This window comes from Euphorbia lathyris, chromosome 9, assembly GCF_963576675.1.
Source record: "Euphorbia lathyris chromosome 9, ddEupLath1.1, whole genome shotgun sequence".
In the NCBI taxonomy this organism is placed as follows: Eukaryota; Viridiplantae; Streptophyta; class Magnoliopsida; order Malpighiales; family Euphorbiaceae; genus Euphorbia; species Euphorbia lathyris.
Window position 1 is genome coordinate 8,446,126 of NC_088918.1, and position 12,882 is coordinate 8,459,007.

Consider the following 12,882-nt stretch of genomic DNA (forward strand, 5'->3'; position numbering starts at 1 on the left):
GGACTGTGATTTACTTTTTTTCAAAGTAAGGACTCGGGTTTTCAACTTTAGCAAAATAAGGACTTTTTCGATTGATACTGTTAAAACGACTTGAAAAATGACATATTTTAAGAATTACTAATATTCTAAATAACTTTAATCCTTCAACTTTTTTATTTTGAGATTATTTAGATGATGTTTGGTAAAGAGAGAGAAAGTTAATGTTTAGAGAGAGAAAGTTTAAAAAAAGATGATTTTCGAAAATCGAAAATGTAGTTCCATAGAAAATATGACATTGAACAACTTTAATTCTTGAAAATTTTCATTTTCAGATTGTTAAAGATGGTTTTAATAGCATTAATCCAAAAGATCCTTGTTTTATTAAAAGTGTGACACTTCAATCCTCGTTTTGACAAAAAGTAAACCACAGTCCTTTATTTGAAAATTAGTGAAACCACGTGAGTTTTATTTGAAATTTACCCTTAATTTTTTCATCATAAAAACCATAACTTTGTGAATTATGTAATAATATGGTTCACTTTGGACTGTGTTCTAATTTTTTGATACACCGAGAGGGAGAATTGTTACAACTAAAGTAAGAAATGTCAAAATGTGTGCTCAATTAAGAGGAGATATTGAATTTTACATTGAAAAAAATTAATTAACCCCTTTTATTTTATTTTTTCTATGTATCAGTCCATGTTTGACGTGTCGTTCACGTGTCAATTCAATTGATTTTTCCAAGATACGTCCAACACATGTTTCGTTTGCAGTTTATTTTTTTTTACAGCTGATGGATTAATTAACTATATTTTAGGGTTAAAGTGTAAAAATATCCTAACATTTTGGATCAGAAGGAATTTTACCCTAACGTTTAAAATGGTGCAATTTTACCCCTAACATTGGAAACCAAGAACAATTTTACCCTAACGTTGATAAATTGGGTCAATTTGAAAAATAATTCATCAAACTGTCTTCTCGATTATGAATTTTGTCATCTACACTTTACACGTGTGGCATTTTATCAGTAACAAATCACAAACATATGTTGGAATGTGAAAAAAATATACCGTCTTTTGTACGAATTGGACAAAAAAATTCAAAACATTCACTGAATTTATAAATATTAATATCTAATTCTATTATTAAATTATAAAAAATATGAAATAATTTTTTAGAACGGATTGATATACAACTGATGCAGAATAAGGAATAAAAGTATCTGTGTTTTATAATAGTGTCTGAAATTGACCCAAATTATCAACTTTAGAGGTAAAATTACTTTTGGCTACCAACGTTAGGGGTAAAATTTACAATTTTAGATATTAGGGATAAAATTTCTCCTGATCCAAAATGTTAATGGTATTTTTGCACCTTAACTCTGTATTTTAAACAAATTGAAGGCTATCATGATATTTTAATGAGCAAATTGAGGAGGTTATTGAAATACGTTAAAAGTTTAGATGCCAATTAAACCTTTTGGAAAGTTGAGGGATCAAAGATGTATTATGCCTAACAATAAATTTCTTGCCATTATTCAAAATGGGAAAAAGACAAAATGAAAAAACTACCTTGGGTTAAGAGAGTGTTGCAGAGAGAGAGGAGGTGACACGAATGCATGCAAAGAGCGAAGTGGGAAACTCCATGGATAGACACGTTGAAATGCGCAACTCTTATCTCTATCTCTTCTGCCATGAACATCATGCAGATGATTTTACCCTTTCCCCCAAATCATTTTTCACAACCAGACAAATTCTTGCCCCTAAAACCCTATCTTCTTCACCAGATCTTACTTACTCGCATTCACTAGCTCTCTGCGAGATCAATCGATCGATCGATCATCCAATTCAATTGAACTAAAGTAACGCTACTTAATCAGCTCTATTTTCAGGTACTTACCTTGTTTAATTTGATTTTCTATTTCAATGGCAGCTTCACAGTAAGATGAGTTGTGGGATTTTAGCCACAGTATTTTCTTCTGGTGCTATGGATTTGAGGAATTCTTGATACTGTAGATTTTTTCTTGTTTTAACAATTATGTAAGGCCATTTTTTAATCGTTTTGTATGTTAGGTGATAGAGTTCTTCAGTTTCAATTGGAGTGAAGGGTCAATTTGGTACTTTATGTCAATTAGTCCCAAAAATGAAGTTTGTGGAATTAAGTTAGAGAGGTTCAGTTTAGCACAAATTAACGTTTAGGTATCAATAAAACCTGTATTGAAATTGATTGTATTTGGGTTAATTTGTCAAATATTGCCAAATTCAGTACCGTTTTGATAACAAAACTTCGATTTAGGCTAAATCTAACATCTCTGCCAACTTCAGGGGCCAAATTGACCCTTGATTGAAGTTTGTGGATCATTTTTGACTCGGAATTTTTAGTTAAATCAGTCTAAAATGGCAGTTCCACTGGTTAAATAATTGGTTAGGATGGGAGTTTTTTTTTTGTACTAGGAAGGTATATATTGATTTGATTCCATAAATTATAGTCACTGAATTGAAGTTTTGGGGTGTATTTTGCAAAGTTCACTTAACTATATTTTCTATCAATAAAATCTCTGAATCCGTATTTGATTTCAACAAAGTCATTCCAGTCAATGACTGCAATGTCTGCATGTGTTTCCCTAGTCATGTTCGGTTGTGGCGCTTAGTTGGCATAGTCAACAAAAGACACATCAACATTTCGATGGGTGTTTATACATAAATTAGCCGGAATGGCTTTGTTGAAGTTCAAGAAAATGAATGATTTTTGTGAAACATACCCCCGAACTTCATTGACCATTGGTGCATTTTGCTCTGATTTGATTAGTTTGTAACATGTCCGGTTGTTTGGCTTAAAAGGGACTTGTTAAAATTTTCACAGAATTATGGAAGACCAAGGCTTGGAGTGGGAGAACAATGAGCATGGAGAAAATGGTGGAAATATGGAATGGATGTGGAATAAAGGGTTGTCGGTGGGGAAGAAGATGTTGATCACTGGTGTTGTTATTTCATCTGCACCGGTGATTCTTCCTCCACTCATGGTTATCTCGACACTCGGGTTGGTTTGTGCAGTCCCCTATGGCCTCTTCTTAGCAACCTATGCTTGTACTGAAAAACTCATAACTACATTGGTTCCTAGTCCTAATCCGGTGCCTTTGACTTTTGAGGAATTGGGAGCAAAAGATGTTTCTGATGAATATGGAGGCGATGTTGATATGGCGAATGAGGAAGAAGAGCTTAGACGGAGAGTTGACTTGAGGCTTGAGCAAGATGAAAAGGCGAATGAGGAAGAAGAACTTAGTCGGAGAGTTGATTTGAGGCTTGAGCAAGATGAAAAGGGAAATTACGAGGAAGGCGTAAATGGTAAGGATGAGGTCGTTGAAAAGAATGGATATGTGGAAGATGATGAAGCGAAAGAGGATGAAAAACCATCGGAAGAGATTCGTGGAGTTATGATCGTAATCGAGGGAGAGGAGGAAAATGGCAGCGTTGTTAGAGAGGAGGTATCGTTTGAAGTGACAGATGTGGCTGTAGAATTATGCCAGAGAGATGATGATTCCAAAGCTAATGAGGAATTAGTCAAGGAGACAACAGGATTACTAGAGAAAATTAGGGATGAAGGCATGTCTGGTGGCGGCGCGGGAGAAGAAGAGCAAAGTGCGAAAGGCGGTGCGGGAGAAGAAGAGCGAAGTTCGAAAGAAGAAGAGCAAGAAGAAGAGCAAAGTGTGAAAGGCGGTGTGGGAGAAGAAGAGCAAAGTTCGAAAGAAGAAGAGCAAGAAGAAGAGCAAAGTGTGAAAGGCGGCGCGGGAGAAGAAGAGCAAAGTGCGAAAGGCCGCACGGGCGAAGACGAGCAAAGTGAAGGCGGCGCCACGGGCGAAGACGAGCAAAGTGCGAAAGGCGGTGCAGATGAAGACGAGCAAAGTGCGAAAGGCGGCGCAGGCGAAGACGAGCACTCGGGAGAAGACGAGCAAAATGCGAAAGGCGTCACGGCCGGAGACGAGCAAAGTGTGAAAGGCGGCGCAGGCGGAGACGAGCAAAGTGCGAAAGGCGGCGCAGGCGAAGACGAGCAAAGTGCAAAAGGCGGCACGGGTGAAGACGAGCAAAGTGAAAAAGGCGGCCATGGAGGTGCAGAGCAAGGGCTTAAGGAAGCTGATCGAAATGGCCAAGAAACTGTAACACAATTGGGAAATGGAAATGGAGGAAGTGCAGAAAAGACTAGAGCTAACCATGTTAAGCAGAACCATGAAGTTGGTAATGTAGATGCAAGAGAAATTGCAGATGAAAGTGGAATCAATTTGTTGGACGACGATAAGAAAGCAGATCCCTCCGATTATGCAATTCCAGAAGGTAAAGTTCTGGCATCAACCCACTTTTATTACTCTTGAGAAAGTCGGAAAAATTAGCCAAAAACGTATATATTGTGTTTAGAGTTTGCTTGCAATTTCGCTTTCTACATATTAAACTTGTTTAATCAAATACCCGATACAATTATTTTTCAATCATTTGTTTAATTCTTAATCTCTTTTACTCATCTGCAGAGAGTAAGAAGCCAAGTCTCAAAAATATTGATTTCCTTGAAGTTACTGTTCCATCAAATGTCAATCCTCCCGGAAGTGGAGGAGTTGCTTCCAATGAGGTATAACTTACTGCAAGTTGCATTTTTCAAATCATGTCGTTTTTTACTATTTAGTGGTTAAATATAGAGGAGGGCGAGTCTTGGCACAACGGTAAACGTTGTTATCGTGTGACCTTGTGCCAAACGTTGTTCTCGTGTGACCGAGAGGTCACGGGTTCGAGTCTTGGGAGTGATCTCTTGCCAAAAAAAATTGGGAGGGGAAGGCTTGCCCCCAATATACCCTTGTGGTGGGACCCCTCCCCGGACCCTCACTTAGCGGGGACGCATAGTGCACTGGACCGACCTTTAGTGGTCAAATATAGAGACGACAATTGCATACACGAACTATAACACGAATTTACTTAGTTTTTTTTTTTTATTAAACATGTAGTCGGTCATTTTTGGGCCGTCAAGAAATTTACATAAATTTATAAACAAATATTTAAAATTATTATCTGTACTTGTCATCCATAATAGAGAGAGTACTTGTGCATTACACAAACATAACATGATATTAGCGGATTAGAGGGTTTTTTATATATAGATTTCGGGTATAACTTTTGAATGGTCAAGGTTATCCTATCAATCCAAAAATGACATAAACATTTAGAAATATTACTATATTCTCATATATTTTTAAACGACCTCAATAACAGAGGTGATAAAAACTACACCTGACCTTCGAACATGACTCGTAAAAAACAAGAACTCAATTGGTATTGGGTTGATACGATTATGAAAAAAAAGTTAGGTTGGGTTACGATCATGACACGAAACATTTTGAAGTATTACTATATTTTTTTGGGGTTGAAGATATGTTGTGCTGAGAATGCTAGGTATTGCTGTGGAAACGGAAGGCAAACCGAACCTAACTAACTGAAGCAATCAAAGGCCATCATTGACATAAATTAATAAACAAATATTTAAAATTATTATCTTTACTTGTCATCCATAATAGAGAGAGTACTTGTGCATTACACGAACATAACATGATATTAGCGGATTAGAGGTTTTTTTTTTAATATAGATTTCGGGTATAACTTTTGAATGGTCAAGGTTATCCTATCAATCCAAGAATGACAGAGGTGATAAAAACTACACCTGACCTTCGAACATGACTCGTAAGAAACACGAACTCAATTGGGTTGATACTATTATGACAAAAAATTCAGGTTGGGTTACGATCATGATACGAAACATTTTGAAGTATTAAAGTATTACTATATTTTTTTGGGGTTGAAGATATGTTGCGCCGAGAATGCTAGGTATCGCTGTTGAAACGAAAGGCGAACCGAACCAAACTAACTGACCGAAAATAATTGATGTTTCATTTGTGTAGAACTTCTTATCTTACTCTGGTGCAGGTGTTGTACAGTGAGGAGAAGATATGGAAACAAATCAACGCAATGCGCGCTATAGTTGGATACACAACTGCCCGGAGTGGAACATGCGTAGAGGAACTGAAGGCGCTTTACGTTTTCACTGGAATCGAGCCACCTGCTTCATTCGAAGATCCTTGTGATCTGGTTGAAATCAATGACAAGCTTAGATTTTTAATGTCTGTTGTGGGAGTAAAATAAAAAATTAGGTGTTTGAACTTTGAGTTGAGATGTTTCAGAAAGATTAGCTTTAATATTGTGTACTATAAATTAATAATGTTAGTTTTGTGCACTAAAAATTTACCTTCCATGCCTCATTCTGCATATTGTTTGACTTCACTACTACTTCTGTTGTTGAAAAAGGTTTAGGTAGGGGTGTGCATCTGTTTTGGTTTATTTTTATACATTTTTTGAATTTGGTTTTTCGGTTCTGTTTTTATATATTTTCGTTCGGCATTAGTTTTATTTTAGGTGCATTTTCGGTTCGGTTTGATAAAATTTTTTTTTTTAAAATAGAATTACGTTTTCGACATATTATATTATATGTATAATTTTACAAGTTTATATTTTTTATTGTTAAGATAATAAGTTGAAAGTATTTCCATATTTTTGTTGAGGTAAATTTATAGTGATTTTTAATTAATTAAATTTGGTTTGTTTTATTTAAAATTAAGGTTTTATATATTTGATTTAGTGATTGTATTAATTATTTTAGTAATTTTGGTTTTTTTTTTTGTTTGTTTGATTTTTTCGGTTTGGTTTTGAATCAATTATATCTTTAGGTTAGGGTATGGGGTATCCCTGGGATTAGGCTTAAGTCCCATGTCATAGAGGGGGAGAGTTTAGCTAAACTTGGGTTAAGCATTAACAATTACAGTGGTAAGATTTTGAGGCTAGGAGAGTCGGGCATCCGATTTTTAGGATGGAGGTGGATGTCTTTGTTGGGTGGAATCTTTACAGACACTTTGGGTTCGGGAGTTAGCCTATAATACCGGTTTTTTCACATCAAAAACTTATTAGAAACTTATTGGGAACTTATTGAGATGTATTTGCATATTTGAATGTTAGAAATCTTCTTATTTCAGCGGGAAGAAAATTTCGCATTCATGAAAACTTTCTACAATGGAAGCAACTGCGAAGTAAATTCGTATAAGTCATTTGAATTTTCTCCGCAGTTATTTCCATGTCGAAGGGATTTTAGGAACTGTGAAGACAATTGTCTTCACAGTTTTATCATCTGTTTCGCAGTTGTATCAACTGCGAAGTAAATTCATATAAGTTATTTGAAGTTTTTCCGCAGTTGCTTCCACTACGAAGGGATTGCAGAAACTACAAACAATTGTCTTCACAGTTGCTTCAACTGTGAAGTATTTTAAATTTATTTTGCTTCACAATGCGAAATAGTTTATAACTACTTCGTAGTTTTGTTTTCATATTTTCCCTATACTTTCTTTCTGATGTTTGTCATTGAATTGCAGCAAAAACGCACAAAAGATGCAGCAAAAAATCGCACTAAATCGTCGAAATAGGAGGATTTCAAACATTTAAACACGTGAAGTTTCTAATGCAACTCCCACACTAATAAGGTCTTAAATCACTAGAAAACTTAAACCTCAAAATCACAGAAAAAATTGCACAAAAAGCGGAGCGAAAATCACACAGAGGTCTTAAATCACTAGAAAACTTAAACCTCAAAATCGCAAAAAAAATTGTACAAGAAATGCAACAAAAATCGTACAAAATATGTTAAGTGATAATATATATACTAAGAGTATTTCGGAAAAGTTAACCTTGAAAGTGTTTAGTTTAGTAAGAGATGTTTAAATGAGTCTAAATATGTAAATAAACTTTTTAATTGGACTAGGTTTGTAATTTATCCAAATAAAATAAGATGTTTTAAAAGTACAAGGAGGCAGTTTAATTTTTGGACAAACACAAAGGATTAGAGATGTATTTGGCCCATAAAATTACTTAATATGTAGTGGATAGCGTCAAAGTAGAGAGCTTGAATAAGGAGCGAATTTAAGGGATGACAATGATTGTTTAAATTTTTATTGAAAATACGAGTTCTGTCTCCGGATTTGGAGACGAAACTCGTCATCCGCCTGTTCTTTGGGCAAGCGAGATTTTCTCCCGCCGATGTCAAATACGAGTATAATTTTTTTTTTTAAATCGTCAATTTCCAGAGTTCTTGGGTTCATTTTTTACCTCGTCTTCGAAATCGCCCATTTCTGGAGTTTTAGGGTCCATTTTTTTTAGAATTTCGGTTTTGTTTCAAGAGAGAATTTTTTTTTTCAGTATTTTATCAAAATAAAATGAGAAGGGTAAAATTGTTAAATAGGAGACGGTGATAAGTAAAACGTAGCGGTAAATAGCAACACCCCGATAATAATTGATTATTAAAGAATCCAAATTTAAAAGAATAAGACCTTTGACCTTCAATTTATTGACACGTATCAATTGATAAGTTGTTATCAAAATACTGTTCATTTGCACATCCAAGATTTTTGGCAATATATTGGATGTTGATTGGGATTTTGTTTTGCATGCTAATTTATTTTTTGTTGACGTATTTTAATGTCTTCAAGCATTTTACAGTCAGGAGCAATTTTACCTCTAACGTTTAAAATTGTATAATTTTATCCCGAATATTGGCAGTCAAGAGCAATTTTACCTCTAACGTTGTCAAGTTGGGTCAATTTCAGACATTATTATAAAACACAAATATTTTGTTCCTTATTCGGTATCAATTGCATATCAGTTTGTTTAAAAAAAATTATATTTTCTGTGATTTAATAATATAATTGGAGATTAATATTTATCAATTCGGCGTTTGATTTTTTTTTTATCGAACTCGTACAAAACATTTTTTTTAAAAAAAAAATTTCACATCTAATCATATGTTTATGATATGATACTAACGGGTGATAAAATGACTCACGTGTGAAGTGTAGATGACAAGATTCATGACCGAGAAGACAGTTCGATGAATTATTTCTCAAATTGGTCCAATTTGACAACATTAGGAGTAAAATTGCTCTTGAATGTCAATGTTGGAGATAAAATTACACCATTTTAGACGTTAGGGGTAAATTGCTCATGACTATAAACGTTGGGGGTATTTTTGCACCTTATCCCATAAAAAAAGAAAAATATTTAAAGACTAATACATCACCAGCTCCTTGTACTTGTTATAAAAGCAGATTAACTCTTTAAACCTTGTTAGTATCTTACTAGCTCCCTAAACTTGCTTATTTCGTATTACCAGCTCCCTAACCATATACACCATACAATAATTGAAAAAAAAAATACAATTATAATAGTTAATAGGAATAAAAGATTTATAAGGTTCTTCAACTTTACAAATTTTACACAAGAAACTCTAAACTTTTAATTTGGCACATCAAACCACTGAACTTTTATAATGCAACATAGGCTTAATACATCATTTGCCCCTGAAACTTTTCCAAAAAGCTTGATTGGTCCTCTGAACTTTCAAAGTATCCCAATAGTCCCTTCAACTTGCATAAAATATTCAGTTAACCCCCTGAGTGATAAATTGATTACATCTTCTGTATTTAACTTACTTTTTTTCCAGTCAAGTGATCAATTGATTATATTTTATGCAAGTTCAAGGGGCTAACTAATTATTTTATACAAGTTAAGGGAGCTATCAAAATACTTTGAAATTTTAGAGGTCAATCAAACTTTTTGGACAAATTCAGTGACAAATGATGTATCAAGCCATGCAACACATTACACAAATTTGCATATACTGTTAAAATCACACTATCCATCTAATTTAGTTATTTTTAGGGAAAAAACATCTTTAACTCTTGATCTTTTAAATTTTTATTAATTGACCCGTGATCTTTCAATAATGATCTTTTAATTTGATACATTGAACCCACGAACAATTATAATTACACACATTAAGTTTCTACTTAACAAGTTAGTTAGTTATAAATATCTAATCTAGTTAAAAAAACGTTACTTATTTCAGATGCGTCTAAAATCATATTTTTAGAGTTTGAAATAAGGTTTTATAGTTTTCTTTTACAAATACATCATACTCAGAAAAAAAAAATAAAAAGATTAAACCCCTATTTGGTTCTTGTGGTATTTAAAATTTTACCATTTTGTCCCATATGGTATAATTTGGTAACATTTGCTCCCTAAAGTATTCTCATAGATAACATTTAATCCATTTTAAATAGGAAATTGACTAATTTGTTAAATTTTGCCACATGAAACAATTTTTACATGTGATGTACACATGACAATTGTTTTATTTTTTTCCATATAAATTTAATATGTAAATAAATAAGAAATTGATTTTTTTTTCCTTATTTATCCACATATTAAAGGCTTGTTTGGTTTAACTATTGTTTGTTGTTTGCTATTAGGGTTTATTGTTTGAAAAAACTGCTTTTCCAAAAAGCAGAGATTCTCTGCTTTTGTAAAAATTTACTTTTCTACCATCAAAATCAAACAGGATGTGTCTAACCAAACATCTAAATCTCTCTATTTAAAGTGAAAAGTCAAACAAAATGAGGAAAATGAGCAACCAAACATCATATGAGTCTATATGGAAAAAAAAAATTAAAACGATTGATGTTTATATGTAAAAAATGATGACATGTGGTAAAATTTCATAAATTAGTTCATTTTCGACTGAAGATGGATTAAATGTTACCTATGAAAATAATTCAGAAGATAAATATTTACAAGATGGCAAATAGCAAGATTTTAGATACCACATGAACCAAACATGCCTTTGTTTCCCTAAAATAAACACTTCTGAACTATTAAAATTATAAATTTTCAACGCAGATAAAATAAATATCGCTCTATCAATTGAGTTTTGCATTCAAATGAGTTTTGCGTTCAAAGTTGACTTTATTATCAAACTTAATGTGTGCAATTATAATTGTTAATCTCTCAATATATCAAATTGAAAGATGAAAGATTTAATAACAAAAATCGAAAATATAAAAAAACCGCATAATAATGTTTGAATTTGTTACTTTTCTCCTACACCTTATGATTATGGACGGATCCAGGGAGAGTTGGGGGGACTTGAGCACTCATTGATTATCAGAAAACCCCGAAAATTCAATAAAAACTGTATATGGGCTTTAATTATTTATGTAAAAGACAAAAAAAAAAACCAATTTTAGCATCTATAAATTACGAGAGACCACTCGTTGCTTTTCTCCTATACTACATCTTATGATTATGGACAAATCTTGGAGAAGCTAGGAGAAATTTGAGAGCCCACTAATCGTTGAAAAATGCCGAAAATTCTATAGAATGTACACGGGGCTTTATTTATTTATGAAAAAAACCCTAAAATATCAATTTAACACTCAAAAATTACGAAAGATGAAATATTTAATCAACAAAAATCGAAAAAGATGAGAAACCTCATAATGCTTTTCTCTTACACTTTACAATTAGGGACGGATCCAAGGGAATTACAGAGACTTGAGCACTGACTGGTTGCTTTTCTCACACACCTTATGGTCAGGGACAAATCCAGGCGAAGTTAGAGGAAACATGAGCACCCACTAATCGCTGGAAAATACCAAAAATTCTATAGAAATTGTATATGAGGCTTTAATTATTGGGTAAATAATTTATTAGTCCTTTAGTTTTTATCTAACACACTGTTTAGTCCCCCTATTTTGAAAAACACATTTTAAAGTCCATATCTTTTACCAATATTAACCCTGCGGTCTTTTTATCTATTTTTTTTATATATTTTTAACCGAACATATCTTAGCTTTTAGGACAACCACAGTATAATACAAGTTGGCCATGTTACTCTGTTATTTTATATATGTCTATTTATGCTAAAATATAACGGTTACAAGTCTAAAAAAACTAGACAAAAGGACCAAATGGTTAATATTGGCAAAAGATAGAGACCTTAAAACATGTTTTTTAAAATAGGAGGACTAAACAGCAGGGCCGGTCCTGACATTTTAAGAGCCCCAGGCGAAATAAAAGATAATGGGCCCTTAATAAAAAAATTTGTACTCAAAAATTTAAAAATAGAAATTTAGGCCCATTTTAGACTTAAAATATCATATTATTTGGTCAATTTTTAGACCTAATGGGTATTATAACTAAATTTATAACAAAAAAAATTAAAAATTTTGGGCCCCTTTTAGCCTTGGGCCCTGGACGACCGCACCCCGGGCCTATGCCCAGGGCCGGCCCTGCTAAACAGTGTGTTAGGTAAAAACTAGGGACTAATAAATTATTTACTCTTAATTATTTATGTAAAAAACCCAAAAATATCAATCTAACACCCATAAATTATAAGAAACCACCATAATTACATGCTGTCAGTAAATTCTGGATGCGGTGAAGTAGTTTTTTTTTATTCTCTAAATTGATGATTTGCTTCCTTAAACACAATATATGATCTCTTAGGGGACTTGAGCATCCACCGGTTATCAGAAAATCTCGAAAATTCAATAGAAATTATATATGGGCTTTAATTATTTATGTAAAAGATAAAAAAAAAATCAATTTAGCATCCATAAATTACGAGAGACCACTAGTTGCTTTTCTCCTACATCTTATGGACAAATCTTGGAGAAGCTAGTAGAAATTTGAGCACCTACTAATCGCTGAAAAACGCCGAAAATTCTATGATAGAATGTACACGGGGCTTTATTTATATAGGTAAAAAACTCAAAAATATCAATTTAACACTCATAAATTACAAAAGATGAAATATTTAATCAACAAAAAATCGAAAAAGATCTGAAACCTCATAATACTTGTCTCTTACACTTTACAATCAGGGAATTACAGGGACTTGAGCACTCACTGGTTGCTTTTCTCCTACACCTTATGATCAGGGACAAATCCAGGCGAAACTAGAGGAAACTTGAGCACTCACTAATCGTCGGAA

General features: G+C 33.3%; 1 protein-coding gene across 2 annotated transcripts; it reads left to right on the forward strand.

Moving 5' to 3' along the window:
• The first annotated feature begins 1,594 nt into the window (after nucleotides 1-1,594).
• Nucleotides 1,595-6,262, forward strand: LOC136205722 (uncharacterized). Of its 2 annotated transcripts, none has more exons than XM_065996454.1 (4): nucleotides 1,595-1,870; nucleotides 2,842-4,307; nucleotides 4,499-4,596; nucleotides 5,940-6,262. In XM_065996454.1, the coding sequence occupies exons 2-4, from the start codon at nucleotides 2,846-2,848 to the stop codon at nucleotides 6,153-6,155; spliced, it is 1,776 nt and encodes a 591-aa protein (XP_065852526.1). In that variant the 5' UTR covers nucleotides 1,595-1,870; nucleotides 2,842-2,845; the 3' UTR covers nucleotides 6,156-6,262. The 2 variants fall into 2 exon arrangements, with proteins under 2 accessions (XP_065852526.1, XP_065852527.1); XM_065996455.1 differs by having other exon boundaries at nucleotides 1,597-1,870; nucleotides 5,951-6,088.
• The last annotated feature ends 6,620 nt before the right edge of the window (nucleotides 6,263-12,882 follow it).